The sequence below is a fragment of the Callithrix jacchus genome, chromosome 2 (assembly GCF_049354715.1).
Source record: "Callithrix jacchus isolate 240 chromosome 2, calJac240_pri, whole genome shotgun sequence".
NCBI lineage: Eukaryota > Metazoa > Chordata > Mammalia > Primates > Cebidae > Callithrix > Callithrix jacchus.
Window position 1 is genome coordinate 93,297,622 of NC_133503.1, and position 14,655 is coordinate 93,312,276.

The following is a 14,655-nucleotide window of genomic DNA, read 5'->3' on the forward strand; positions in this document are numbered from 1 at the left end:
GGAATTCCCCATGGCATTGCTTTGTCTCTGGCCCATTCCAGTGTCACAAACGGATATATCTGTCCTTCACTGCTTCTTGCCTTTGACCAGCTATAGCTGTAACCACTATTTTTTAGGATTAGGCACATTATAAAGAAAACCATACACTCCTTGTCTATTGTTTCCTCATTGCTAGGATTAGAGCGTGCACAGCTTAGGATAAGGGCTTTTCCGTTGCATCATTGTGTGCTAAGCGTCATTTTTGAATACATGCCAGACCCACAGACCACAAAGTCTGTCAAAGTTCAACAGAAAGCTCTTGGTTAGTATAAAATATCTGAAAAAGACTTCCATAAAAAAATGTGCTGGGTGGAATAGTACACTGCTCGGAAGCATGTCTGATTCAACCATCTCTCCCCTAAAAATACATGTTTTTAACACAGCTATTTTATGTGATTGTCAAGTACAGTTTAAAAAATATACAGTGGCTCCAACAGGGCCCTCTCAAAGTGGTTACAGATTTTAAAAGGCCTGCCACCTCCTGAAAATAATTTCTGAGGGTTTAGGGCAAAAGAACAACACTACGGTTGGTTGTTGTTTGTAATTAAATCCTATTATTTCATTCAGATGGATACATTGGAATCATTCGGGGATGAATTTAGCGGAATGGCCAGATGCCCTTACGATGCCAAACATGCCAACATTGCGCTGTTTGCAGGTAAGTGACCCGATTGCTTCTCATTGCATTTGCTTTTGCATGTTTCATCCTGTCGCTGTGAATCGGCTCTGGAGGATTCATGGAATCACAGTTGTGCTTTGAGTCTCTGGTGAATACTGTAATTAAGAATGCCTTTCCATTTGAAATTAGTATGAAAATTGTACTTTTGCTTCTCAAAAAAAGTCTTTACCCCATTTACCCACGTTTTTGTGCCTTTAGAAAAGGATAACAGCATAGGACTGAACATGTGGCGAATCAATTAGGGCACATTTAGGCTCAAATAATAGAAAATCCCACCCCAAACTACCAACGTAAAAAAATAAATAAAATGAAATTTAAATTTAAAACCCCCCACTGATGTGCATTTGCTGTTTAAGGTAGGATGGACTTGGGGTTGGCTAGATTCAACAGCTCAACAGTGTTGTCTGGGAGGCAGCCCCTTTGCATTCCCATGCTCTACGCCGACCTCATGATGAGACAGGCGGTTCTCACAGTCGGAGGATGGCTGCCAACCCCAATTAGGGCTACATGTCTTCTTGTCCACATATAGAAGAGAAAGGGAAAGAAACAAAAGGAAGCTTCTGGAAACTCTCTCAGAGCAGTGAGGCCGCATACCCACAAGCTTCCCACAGACATCTTCTCAAAGCATTGACTTGATTAGGTTACACACCCATCTCTGACCCAGAGACCATGGTGGCTGAGGGGAGGGTGCTAATTGCTTAGGCTGACCTCTATTCCCCAATGCCACCCCTTCTTTCCGCTGCAAAAGACATAAAGAAATAGCAAACAGATCATCATTTTCAGATTTAGCGGGATTTTTGTATATGAGTTTGTGTGCTTTAATTAGAAATTTATTTAGAAATTCATTACCAGCTGTGTATGAGGAGGTGGGTGTAGAGAGAAGCATTGGTATAATAGTGATTGTTATAGCATGTAATAAAGCAGTTAGCTATAATTTCCATCACAACAGCTAAAAACTGGCACATACTAGCTGGATGAGGGACCCTAGGGCTTTGATTATGAAACAAGATTACTTTCTGGCTTCCTGAACCTCTCCCTCAGTGTCATCCATTTGTGGGCCTGAATCTGCAGTGACAGACTGTTGAGTTAAGACTGAGAGATTCCTTGAGTTCTCGCCCTGAATGAGAGCACAGAATTACTGAGAAGCAGTTCTGTCAAGAATATGAATTCTTTCAGACCTGTTTGTAAGGTATGAGCAAGGCCAGTGGAGAGAGCACTTGAGCATATTCCCAAGTGCACGACTACTGCTGCAGGCCCTCACTGGCATGTGGAACCTGCATTAGTTGGGACCTTGGAGAACGTGGTCTGCAGGGGAGAATAGGAGTGGTAGCTCACGCCTGTAATCCCAGCACTGTAGAAGGCCAAGGTGGGAAGATCTCTTGAGCCCAGGAGTTCAACATAGAGAGACCCCAACTCTACAAAAACAGAAAAAAAATTAGGTGGTCATGGAGCCCAAGAGGTTGAGGTTGCAGTGAGCTGTGATTGCACCACTGCACTCTAGCCTGGGTGACAGGAGAGCTTGTCTCAATAAAATAAAATAAAAACATAAAAAGAAGACTTACTGTAGCCTAAGGTAGAAAAGGTAGAATGGGCAGAGAACTTACTATGACCACCAAGTTGCCAGGAGCTATACAGAGCAAGCCACATGAGTTAATATTATAACTCTAGTGTTATATCTAAATAGATTTTCACTTAAGTGTTTGAATTCATAAAAGCCCAGCCCTTATTAATAGGAGATCCTCACTGCAAATGAATGGTATCATATTACTAAGAGTGGCAGACGCCGGGCGGGTTGGCTCATGCCTGTAATCCCAACACTTTGGGAGGCTGAGGTGTGCAGATCACCTGAGGTTGGGAGTTCGAGACCAGCCTGACCAACATAGAGGAACCCCGTCTCTACTAAAAATGCAAAGTTAGCCGGGCATGGTGGTGCATGCCTGTAATCCTAGCTACTCGGGAGGCTGAGGCAGGAGAATCACTTGAACCCAGGAGGCAAAGGTTGTGGTGAGCTGAGAAAAAATTCCGTCTCAAAAAAAAAAAAGAGTGACAGAAAACTATTCTGTTCTACAAGTAGATGTTCTGTTTTTAAAAGGATGTAAAACAAAGATGCCCAGTTTTTAAAAGGATGTAAAACAAAGAGTTTTGGAGAGTAGTTAGGAGCAATAGCCATCACCACTACCTACACCCTTTTTGACTTCTCCCACTACCCATATATATCTGTATGGCTTGGGGCTATAGGAATATAGCATATATATTCTATAGTCATAAATAAATAATGTTTTTATGATCTCAGGCTCAAAATCCATAGGAAAAGTTATGATTCATAGATATTTTCTGGGCCAATTTAAAGGTTTGCTGTCTGCAGTTTAAAGCTACCAAAATAGTCAACACTTACTGATATATAGCTGTTACTATTGCAGATATTAAAACATCTCTAAATTGAAGCTGGGCAAATTTTAGTTATTTTAAGACCAAAGACAGACATCAAGATCTTTGCTTAAGTATGTTTCAATATTTTTTTAACAAACTACAAAAATACTACATATAAAAAGGGCTTGAACAGAACTATGTTGTGTTTAAGTCACTTTGACATACAACTAATGAATATATGTAATCCACTAAAAGTGAATTGAGGAAGTAATTTTTTTTATTTTGGATATAATTCTTATTTCCATTTAGCAACATAGATTTTGCTATTCTAGAACACCCCATTTTGATTATTTGTTTGCAGAGTGTTTGCTAAGCCAGGAGGGAACCAAAAGGTCTGGAGACTAATCTTCAGTCTGCTTTATTCTCTTTCGCCTGGGATCTACCCTCAATCATATCTCCCCCAAAACATGAATTATTAAAGAATGACCTATTTGAACTAAGCAGAACCCCTTCCCCTTTCTTCTTTGCTTTAGCATGTTTTATTTCAGAATGTTTTCAGTTTGTGACTTTAGAGATACCGAAGCAAGTATCTGTTATTAAAGCTAGATTGCCAGAGTTTAGTGAACTGTCATGCCTGAGGTCAAGAGAAGCTGTGACTCCCAGGATGGTAGCAATTTAGTCAGCCCCTGTTTTGCTTATGAACCCACTCTCTTCAACTCCCCTCACCTGATCAGGCTGAGGACTCCTTTACTTAATGCATGTGCTTAAAATTTCTGGGGACACAATCAGCAGCTATCTTTCCCTGGGTTCTCACCTAATCTGGTTTACCATGGGGTGGTGGCAGTAGTAGTGTCCAAGGGTCCTTGGCCTTGAGGTTTCAGTCAAGATCCAGCTAATCAAGTGAAGCAAACATTTTTCATTTACCCTGTTCCCTGAGCTGCTGCTGCTGCTACTTAAAAAAATTGCCATGCAATTTAAAAATGAAAAATGTTTTATCTCTCAAGATCCCACTTTAAAATGGTTAGGAATGTGGTCCAAGAGTTTTCCCAGCGACTCTTGGATGTTTCCCAGTTGTCCTATTTCATTTGCCTGATGCAGGAAAGCCATCTAGGGGATGTCTTTATTATTCCTCCGCCCCCACTGACTTGCTCCCACCCTGTTCACCTGTTTTCTTTTCTTCTAAGATGGAAAACTATACTCAGCCACAGTAACTGACTTCCTTGCCATTGACGCAGTCATTTACCGGAGTCTTGGAGAGAGCCCTACCCTGCGGACTGTCAAGCACGATTCAAAATGGTTGAAAGGTGAACAAACAATTAAAAGAAGGAAGGTCAGAGGGGAGAGGAATACACATCTTGTGGGAGATTTTGAGTCTGGAGGGACCAGACTGTAGCCTCATTTTAGTAATGCCTTCTGGCAGACAAACATGTAAATTGCATCTTTTGCCTCAACTGATTTATTTACCTCCCTTTTTTCCTTCCCCTGAGTTTCTGAAGTGTTAACAAAACTACCAATGCCACAACAATAGAATACATTACATTCATCTTTCCTTGTTTCAAACTCTCATTTCAGAGTCCCACATGAAAAGAACTGAACAATGCATTCATAGAAGGGGACTGGGGCTTGGAGGTGGTGGGGAAGAGGAGAAAAGCTATTCACAACCCTACATGAGTCAGGGTGACGAGGCAGTGTATACAGAATCTTCTCTGTAATAGGCACATTCCATTGTGGAAAATAAAATTACAGAGATATGCATAACTTGGCAATTCTTCACTGTTGATTGCAAAGCTTCTAAAATATATAATTTGTAAGTGTGAATGCCTTGTGAAATCACTAGCACTTGCATGTGTGAAGTCATTAGAAATGGTTAGTGCTAACCAAATGTCTAATGGCCCTACACTTTTAATTAATAACATGTCTTTGGCTGCACTTGATTGAAATTCTGTTAACTCTGTGTGACATGTTCCCAATTAAAGTGCCTATTTGTCTACAGAACCATACTTTGTTCAAGCAGTGGATTATGGAGATTATATCTACTTCTTCTTCAGGGAAATAGCAGTGGAGTATAACACCATGGGAAAGGTAAGAAGGGATGCTGTCCTGGCTCACTTTGTTACATTTTCAGAAACCCACACCTTTGGACAAATGTTATAAATGATCTTGAAATGAGAACCATAAATCTAATAACAGAGTGCAGTCTGGAAACCCTATCTGCTTTTTCAGAGCAGTAACAAATCACAGGAAATTTCTTAAGTATTTCTGTTGAAAATTTATATTTGGTTGGTTTCATGCTGATGTTCATTCATGCTGAGATTCAAGTATCTTTTTATTTTATTTATTTATTTAGTTTGAGATGGAGTCTTGCTCAGTTGTCCAGACTGGAGTGCAGTGGTGCAATCTCGACTCACTGCAACCTCTGCCTCCGAGGTTCAAGAGATTCACCTGGCTAAGCCTCCCGAGTAGCTGGGATTACAGGCATGCACCACCATGCCTAGCTAAGTCTGGTATTTTTAGTAGAGATGGGGTTTTGTCACGTCGGCAGGGTAGTCTTAAACTCCTGACCTCTAGTAATCCACCCGCTTCAGCCCGCCAAAGTGCTGGAATTACTGGCATGAGCCTCCACACCTGGTCCAAGATGCAAGTGTCTTGAGATGTGATTTACAGATATACTCAACAGTTTTTTTTTTCTTAATTGAGTTGCTTCACAGAGACTGTAAATATCCAGTATCTTTAATCAAATTGAGTCTTGATTTTTTGTCTTTTTTGCAAAAAGCAATACAACACTTAGAGGATGTTTATTTTAGTTCTTTTTACCAGAGAGTGGATCAAGGTCCCTAAGTTGGAGGGCAGCAGAGAATGCCAGGGTTGATTGCACAGATTTCAGGGCCCAGAGACAGCTAGCGAGGATGGCAGAGATGGTGCATACAAAGTGTGCTTTTGTTTGAGGAAATAAAAAGCTAAGCAGTCTGTATGGAAATGAGTTTATGTGGCTGGGAGTTGATTCCCTGAAGGATTTATGGCTCTGTATTAAATGCCACAGCCTTATCTTTTAAAACATGCTGTTCCAATGCTGAGTTTCTCTCTCTTTTTTTTTTTCTTTCTTTCTTTCCTTTTTTTTTTTGCCACTGATTTTAGAAACAGTATTAAATTAAGCACCTTGTTGTTTTGTTTCTGTTTTCAAGGAATGCAAGTTCTACTAAGATCCCCTTGCAAAATGAATGCATTTTATTCTCCCTACATGTTTTTCCTTTACAGGTAGTTTTCCCAAGAGTGGCTCAGGTTTGTAAGAATGATATGGGAGGATCTCAAAGAGTCCTGGAGAAACAGTGGACGTCATTCCTGAAGGCGCGTCTGAACTGCTCAGTTCCTGGAGACTCTCATTTTTATTTCAACATTCTCCAGGCAGTTACAGATGTGATTCATATCAATGGGCGTGATGTTGTCCTGGCAACCTTTTCTACACCTTATAACAGGTAATCATGACCTAGCTGTGTTGACCTCATCAATTCTTCCTGGCTTCCTTCTCTCAGGGGGTTCTCTTCTAATAAACAATATTTGCAACTGACTGAAAATTGCATTCACTGTGTGTAGCTTAAGAAGCACTTAACACTTAGTTTTCATCAACAAATTAATAGTAGTTTATAAGCATTATTAAGTTAGGTTTTAGGAGAAATAATTAGATAAATTATAACAATATCTTCTATTTATATAAGCCTGATATATAAACACTTTTCATTTATTATTTCTAAACCCTTCCAGTAATCCTAGAAACTAGATAATATTGTCCTCTTTTTCCACTTAAGGAAACTGAGCTCAACATATTGTACTACCTGGTCCAAGTAGTCAGTAGATGGAAGAGGCAGCTTTGGAAGTCAAGAATGTTTCTCCTATCTCTTCTAGGTCATCAAATAATTTGCAGTATTTGACTTTTAATATTCTTATGACTGGATGAAACCTTTTGAAGTAAAAACGTTGGAAATATATTAAAATGCTACAGGGTGAAATCTAGGATTCAAATGAGTTCTAAGGCACTTTGGTTATTGTCCTGTCCAAGGAAGTCATCCTTGGGCAAGCTCACTCAACAAGTTGGGCCACAGCTCAGACCCCAGATGCGGCATCATAGTCTGACTCTGGAGGCTCTACTGAGAATTCGTAAATCGTCAAACATTGTACATACAAATAATGAGTGTCAGCCTAGTCACTCCCATTTTTGTATTTAGTTAAAGCTAAGATTTCAAGCAACTAAATGATGCACTAGTAATTGTTCCTAGAGCAGTGAAAATGTGCACAGAACAGAAGGAAAATAAGCATTAGTGGTTTTCTTTGAGACTCAGCTCTCTGTTAAGCCAACAAGATTTCAGCGTCTTAGTACTACTGTGTGAAAATGATCCTAACTGTCTGCGTGGTCGTGAAATCTAAATTCATGCTCTGTGTTCTCATTTCTATGCAGAATTTGGGGTGTTCTGTATTGAATATCTTCCTCTAGTAATACACTGTTTGCTTTGAATTAATCTTTTTACAAAGAACTTGATGAATGCCTAAATGACAGGAACGAAATGGTAAAACTGGAGGGATAGCATCTAGAAGGAAATGCTTAGGAACTGAGTAGAGCCCAGAAAAGAGCATCCTTCATGAAGGATGAAATCACGTTCCTCAATTATACAGAGGACAAGAGTCAAGCTCCCCACTGGAAATAATATGAAAATATAAACCTATATTGCATCAAGAAGTACTCAGTTAGATTTAAGTATGCTTTAAACATCTGTAGCGATTATTAGAGTTGAGGATTGAATCGGTATTTAAAAATTCAGGCTTTGATTGCTCATACATCGGAACTTATCTCTCTAGAATTTTGAAAAAGTATACTGTCTTGGCACATGGAAATGCAGGGGCTGGTGGAATCTAAGAGCACATTTCTAGTTTTCGTTTTGTTTTGCCTTGTTTTTTTAAGGGTGTGGATTACTTTGTGATTAGAATATAGTAATAAGCCCTTGACTATTAGATGATTTCATTTAAAGTATTTTCTTAAATGGCCCCTAAGAAATATCCACTCAGTGCATGCTTATGCAGTCTCAGAAATCATATTTGTTTTGTAATCTAACATCTACCTAAATATATGCATACCCATTGTCATCTATAAATTATAGGCCCTCTGTTTTTACTTTCTCTGGTTTCATCCCTCTCTGCTTTGTCCTTTACACAAGCAAATGTGGTCATGTCAAATTGTTTCAAATCCATTATTTGCCCTAAGGATAAAGCCCTAGCTCCTTGGCATGCCACGCAAGCCCCCACAGGATCTGGCCACATTTCCTCCTTTAGTTCATCCCCTCCCATCCTCTGCCATGCAGCCTGTGCCACAGGCTGATCAGAGCAAAGATCTGCTCCTTGAATGTGCCATGCTTTGCTCGTTCATTGCTTTCTGTGAGATGTGCCCAACTGACCAGCGACTGCTCCCTCAAATGCTGCGGATGCTTCAAACATCAGCTAGTCACCTCCCATGGGACCTTGTGCATATTCTTTTTATATTCTGTTCTTACTATATTGTCCTGAAGATATTGTTGTTGTTATTATTCTTTTTTTTTTTTTTCTGAGATGAAGTCTTTCTCTGTCACCCAGGCTGGAATGAGTGCAATGGCGCCATCTCTGCTTACTGCAGCCTCTGCCTCCTAGGCTCAAGCAGTTCTCCTTATTTTTGTTATTCTTATACTTGCCTCCATGCTGAACTGTGAGCCAACGGAGGGCAAGACCCTATGGTGTTTGTGGAGCACTTACTGCCTCAAGTAGGAATCCCGTAAACTTATGTTGAATGAATAGAAGGTTGGGAAGAAAGGAATGAAGGAAGGTTGGAAAGAAAGAAAGGAAGGAGGGAGAGAGGAATGTAAGGAAGGAAGAAGAAAGGATTTCACAGCTGACTCTAACCTCAGGAAGACTACGAAATCTTAGGTTATCTTTAGTTATTATGAGCTGCATCATAAAATACTTCAAGCAGTATTTATCCTATTTTTCTTAATATGTAAGGCAAATGCTGTATGTAAATGTGTTACTTTCAGAAAAGAAATATGTGACAAGAGTCTTACAAAATTAAAAAAATAATGCAAAGGTTCTGAAATTCCAAAACAAATGGGAATCACGGTCTTATACACTTAATTATGTGAACAACACATATACATGTATAAATTTATAAACATTTAAAATGTATTTTGCCACCTTATTTTAAATAAGCATTTTAAGCTTCTATTTCTTGCTTTATTTAAGGAACACATCAATAATTTTCTTATGAAATTAAAGATGGAATAAAATTCTCCTAATCATTTATGAAGTTATTTTCATATCTGTTCAACCTTTTCAAAAATCAAGACAAAATCATTCTCTATGGATGATGTTGCCACACTGCAAGGCACCCATGTCTCTTGTCCTGGATGTTCCGGCCATGTAATGATCCACTGTCTCAAAGCCTGATTAAAACTCTTGGCCAACTGGTGCCTGCAATTTATTTGATCAAAATCAAGGAGCAACTATAGTCAAAAATAAATGTGGGTCCAAATGTAAACAGTGTACGCAGATGAATGAATAATTCATTCCTTCCCACCATTGATTAAAAAACGAAGTCTAAGTCCTTGGGCAAGGATATAATTACAGGTGGAGCTGACGACCATTAATATTATTTAGTACCTTATAAAGTACTTTATTTGCAAAGTGATGGCATTTTAGAGACTTAAATTGTTTAGTCTTATGCAAGTATAATCAGTAAGATAAAAATTTAAATGTACAGAGACTAACATAAAATGTGTGTGGATTTTTCCCCCCACAAACATACTCTCACACACCTTCAGATTGTTGGCTTGAAAAACCAAATTCAAGGAAGCCATATGTGGACAATGGGAGAGCACTTTTGTTTCAAATTTTCATCAGTATTAGTGATACACAATGCTCTCCAGAGACATCAGGTCATGGGCTGATAATTAGTATCAGGGAATTCATGAAACTTCTATCACTAGCTCAACAATTCTTCCTTTATAAATAAAAGCAGTTCAAGAGGCAATGTAGACGTGAAGGGTTTTTTTCTCTCTGTGAGCTTGCCATAACTAGCCTATTCTTCAAGGCAGTTGTTGCAAATTTGATTGAGAGAAATTTTTTCTTTATGTACTAAGATCCCTTACATTTATAGTCTCCAGGTAGGAACTTTAAATTTTACTTGCTGTAATAGGAAACTTTCTCTGGAGTTTGTTCCAAACTATATGCATAACCATTTCATGAGTAACACCTGGTGTGAAATGTCATGTTGTAGCATCCCCGGGTCTGCAGTCTGTGCCTATGACATGCTTGACATTGCCAGTGTTTTCACTGGGAGATTCAAGGAACAGAAGTCTCCTGATTCCACCTGGACGCCAGTTCCTGATGAACGAGTTCCTAAGCCCAGGTATGTGCAAATATTCATACGGCTATTTTAAACTTTAGAAATGGCAAGCTTGCACCTCCGATAGTGAACATCCATGGACTGCACACCAGTGCCTTCCATGCAAGCCAAGCAGATGAAGAAGGACTTCATCTCATTAACCAAAACCCAAAGTTACCTTCTGATATAGTCAAACCAATGTTCCCCTAATCCTCTGTTTCACCTCCATTTATGTTATTTATCCAACATAATACTACAACAGATGAAACCATCTGAGGCCTCGTTGGCTTATAGTTGGGAAAACTGAGGCCCAGAGAGGTAAAGAGTATTGTCAAGTTCACATAGCTGGGGGGATGCTTTCCACTGCTTCTGTCTGCTTCCTTTCAATTTTATAGAGACCCAGGTCTTTAAACCCAAATAAAATATGAAATATAAATAGTGTTTCCCGGCTTCACAAAGACCAAGCTTATCAGAGCTGAGTCTAGGACTCCAGACCATGGGTGAGAAGAATCCAGCAGGTACAGTGAACCACTAAGATATCTCTGGTTTGCCAGGTTTGGGTCTATTTTGGGTCCATTTTGGGTCCAGATACAGTGGACTGTCCTTCTCCCCAAATCATGCCTTAGAATTGCTTTCATGGGTTTATTATGGTCCAGAGTCAACCTTGACATCTCTCAGTCCTATCTCTTCCAGTCCTTGCACCAAACAGGCAAATTCATCCTAACTGGGACAGGAGGGAAGTTACCCCCCCCAAGCCCTTTGCCTGCTTCTCTCTGTGGCACATACTCTCACCTCCATCACAGCGTCTGCACTCCGCGTTCCACAGAAACAACCCATGGTGTCTGTCTTCCCCTGGAGTTATGTGCCTCTGGAAGGAAACCCAATGTGTTACTAATTTTTTTTCCAACTCTCTCCTGCAACCTGCAGCCCTCCCATAAAATATCTAGCCAAGTACACTTACATGAACTAACTTAGACAATATAAACCACTTACACCCAGAGGAGACACTGAGTGGTTCATTCATCTTCATTACCTGAGATATCTGGCATGTTGATACCCTGTTACTTATGGACCACAAACTAGGTATGGAAAGCACACCCCAGCAACCTCAGAGAGAGAGTCTTAAGTCATTGCCTAGGATTGTTAACTACCCTCTGGATTGGCAGGAAAAGGAGTTAAGCCCGAGGAATTGGGTTTCAGAAGGTTCTTATGTCATACTGTCTCATTGGTGAGTAAAGATGGTATCACTCAACCAATACCAGCACACATACTTGAATGATTTTCTACTAATGGCAGTGAGTTTACCCTCATCCTTCCACATGCCTGCCTCGTCCCTCTTGCAGCAGTCAGGATGCTTTTGTGGGGCTGGCTGGGTTAGTGCCTGAGGCAGTGTGGGCATAGGAGTGGTTCATGCTGGTGCTGTGAGGGTCCAATCACCTCTCCTGCATTACCCAGGCAAACCAGGTGTCTGGACAAGATGGGCTTTAGTGTTTCCCTCATCTGACTTTGCTGGGATGACCCTTGACTCTTGAAACCATAGAATTTCTTGTCATGGCACAGTTTTTCAATTACAAGAAAATGACCTTTCAGGAAAGAATCTGAAATCATTGGCTTTTCATACCTGCCAAAATCAAACAAAAATAAAAACAACAATAGGAAACAAAACCCAAATGTTCTTTGAGTGAGCCCCAGATAGTGAAACGTGGTTACACGGAGTCTTGCTGGCATGTATCCTGATGACTTTTGGAGAGTCTTTGCTGTCTACACGTGTCAAAACGTCAACCTGATTCCTCCCTCTGTAGAGTAAATGCATCAAGAATCTCTAGCAGCCTTTTTGGATATGTAGAACCATCCCCAAAATATGTGCAAATCACACTCACTCACTTGTTTCAAGCTCCATCACTGTTTACTGAGGTTTGTTTGTGCTTCTGGGAGGAAGCCAACCTGCCCCCAGCTGAAGCTGAACTGTGCTGGCTGAGGCTCCTCTATGAAATGAGGAGGTGGCTCAGAGGAAATCTCAGCATATTGTACTTGGTGGCATTCTGCATTGTTCAACTTCCTCCTCTCAGGCTGCAGTACATTCTCCTCCAAGCCAGATGCTTAGAAAAGCAGTTCATTCAAAGAACTTGCCATAAGGCACAAAATAAACTTCCTCCCTGCTTACCTTTTGTTTCATTTCAGGCCAGGTTGCTGTGCCGGCTCATCCTCCTTAGAAAAATATGCAACCTCCAGTGAGTTTCCTGATGATACCCTGAACTTCATCAAGACGCACCCGCTCATGGATGAGGCAGTGCCCTCCATCTTCAACAGGCCATGGTTCCTGAGAACAATGGTCAGGTGGGTGTCAAGCAAACCATGTCCTCATGGATTTCCTAACTTTGTCTCATGCTCGTAGAACGTATCAGTGGATCAAGCTTTGAAATGCCACAAACATCTTCTGCTATTCTGGGCATTCATTCAGCTATGAAATGCTGGCTGGTTGGTTGGATGCCACCAAACCCCTATTCACACATTCCCAGGGAGAAGAGCTCCAGTATTTTCGGGCTAGTTAGTCACATGCCAGCAATTAGAGGAAGGAAATAGCTTTCCTTCCGGATGAGCCCATTGATCCAATCTGTGCCAAATAGAGGAGCAGTGAAGGAGAACCAATGAATGGATGTGGATATCTGGTTGGTTGGACATGATTACAAAACCTGCAGCAGATTCCACCTGAGCATGGCTCCTGGATTGTGAGCTGTCACACAGAGCAGACACCACATTCGCCAGTGTGAAGGATTCAGACTTTAGTATTCCTTTTCTGAACTGGCAGCCAACAATAAAGGGAAAGCCAATTAGAGATCTGTGATAGCATTAAAAAACTCTTCCTTGTATTTATTTAGAGGTCATTTACAAACAGTTAACGGGTTTTCCCAAGTACTATCCCATTGTGGTAGCCATCAAACAAAATGTTAATTAACTTTACCACTATTTTTATACTATGACTTTACTAAAATATATTAAAGCACAAAAATAGCTCTAGCATATAAAATGGAAACCATGGTATATAACTTGCAGGAGGGTTTGTGTTTTCTGGTTCCAGCTATGGTACCTAGGACAACTAGGTCCCCATGGAATGTTGAATGACCAAGGGATTTCAGAGAAAGAGGGTTGCTGGTAGGACTTATTCTAGGTATGCCCTTCACCTTTAGCTTGAAATGGGTATCATTGGGGTTGCAGCTCCTTACAATTTTTAGTAGTGCCATTAGCACCCCACCTCCCCATCCTTTACAACTCTCTCAGCCCCTCTACATAAAATCGAAAAGTTTTCCAATCAAACATTTTGCTGATGAAGGCTTTGTACCTCAGAGGAAGAGTGTGGAGAAATGGCAGTCATTGCTTTTCAAGGTTAAACTAAAGGTTAAATGAATTTCTTATTACTTCTTACCCTCTTCAAAGGAGACATCATTCTTTCCTTGTTCATGGAAGGGATTATTGCTAAGTGGTTTCAGGTGGTTTTGACTATCTTATTATGGAACTTGGCACACATACACGCACACACACAGAGGCACACACACACACACACACACACACCTCCTTTCTTCCCTTTGGAGCCACACTAATGCTCTGCAAATGGAAATAAAGGGCCAAAACCACTTGAGAACATTATTTATATGCATATATTTTTCTTGAGATTATTACTAGAAAGCTATGTCACAGTTGTTTCAAGTGGAACAGGGAACACTTTAATGATAGACCAACAAAGACATTAAAAAATGTGGTCCTGTCATTTTAGATACCGCCTGACCAAAATTGCAGTGGACACCGCTGCTGGGCCATATCAGAATCACACTGTGGTTTTTCTGGGATCGGAGAAGGGAATCATCTTGAAGTTTTTGGCCAGGATAGGAAACAGTGGTTTTTTAAATGACAGCCTTTTCCTGGAGGAGATGAGCGTTTACAACCCTGAAAAGTAAGTAGAATATTTGGTTCTTTCTTAGTAATTATTTGCTGTGCTATTATGGTCCCTTTCATTCAGAGAAAATCATGGCTGACTTAGGTTTTATGCATTTTAGATGACCTTTCAATGCTGTTTGTAAACATTTTTTAACACCCAAAAAGCATTATTTTCTCCTTGCCAATATGTGTGTGTGTGTTTATATAGATACATATATACGTGTGTGTTTACGTGTGA

The 14,655-nt window shown here is 40.3% G+C and overlaps 1 protein-coding gene across 3 annotated transcripts in view; it reads left to right on the top strand.

The window, feature by feature from the left end:
* The window catches only part of SEMA6A (semaphorin 6A), a 129,334-nt gene that overhangs the window by 81,232 nt on the left and 33,447 nt on the right, over positions 1-14,655 (top strand). For all 3 annotated transcript variants that reach the window (XM_035291048.3, XM_035291049.3, XM_035291050.3), the window contains exons 7-13: positions 607-697; positions 4,273-4,392; positions 5,082-5,170; positions 6,344-6,561; positions 10,377-10,508; positions 12,666-12,821; positions 14,257-14,433. In XM_035291048.3, the coding sequence (XP_035146939.1) occupies positions 607-697; positions 4,273-4,392; positions 5,082-5,170; positions 6,344-6,561; positions 10,377-10,508; positions 12,666-12,821; positions 14,257-14,433 (983 nt within the window). The remainder of the gene's footprint in view (positions 1-606; positions 698-4,272; positions 4,393-5,081; positions 5,171-6,343; positions 6,562-10,376; positions 10,509-12,665; positions 12,822-14,256; positions 14,434-14,655) is intronic.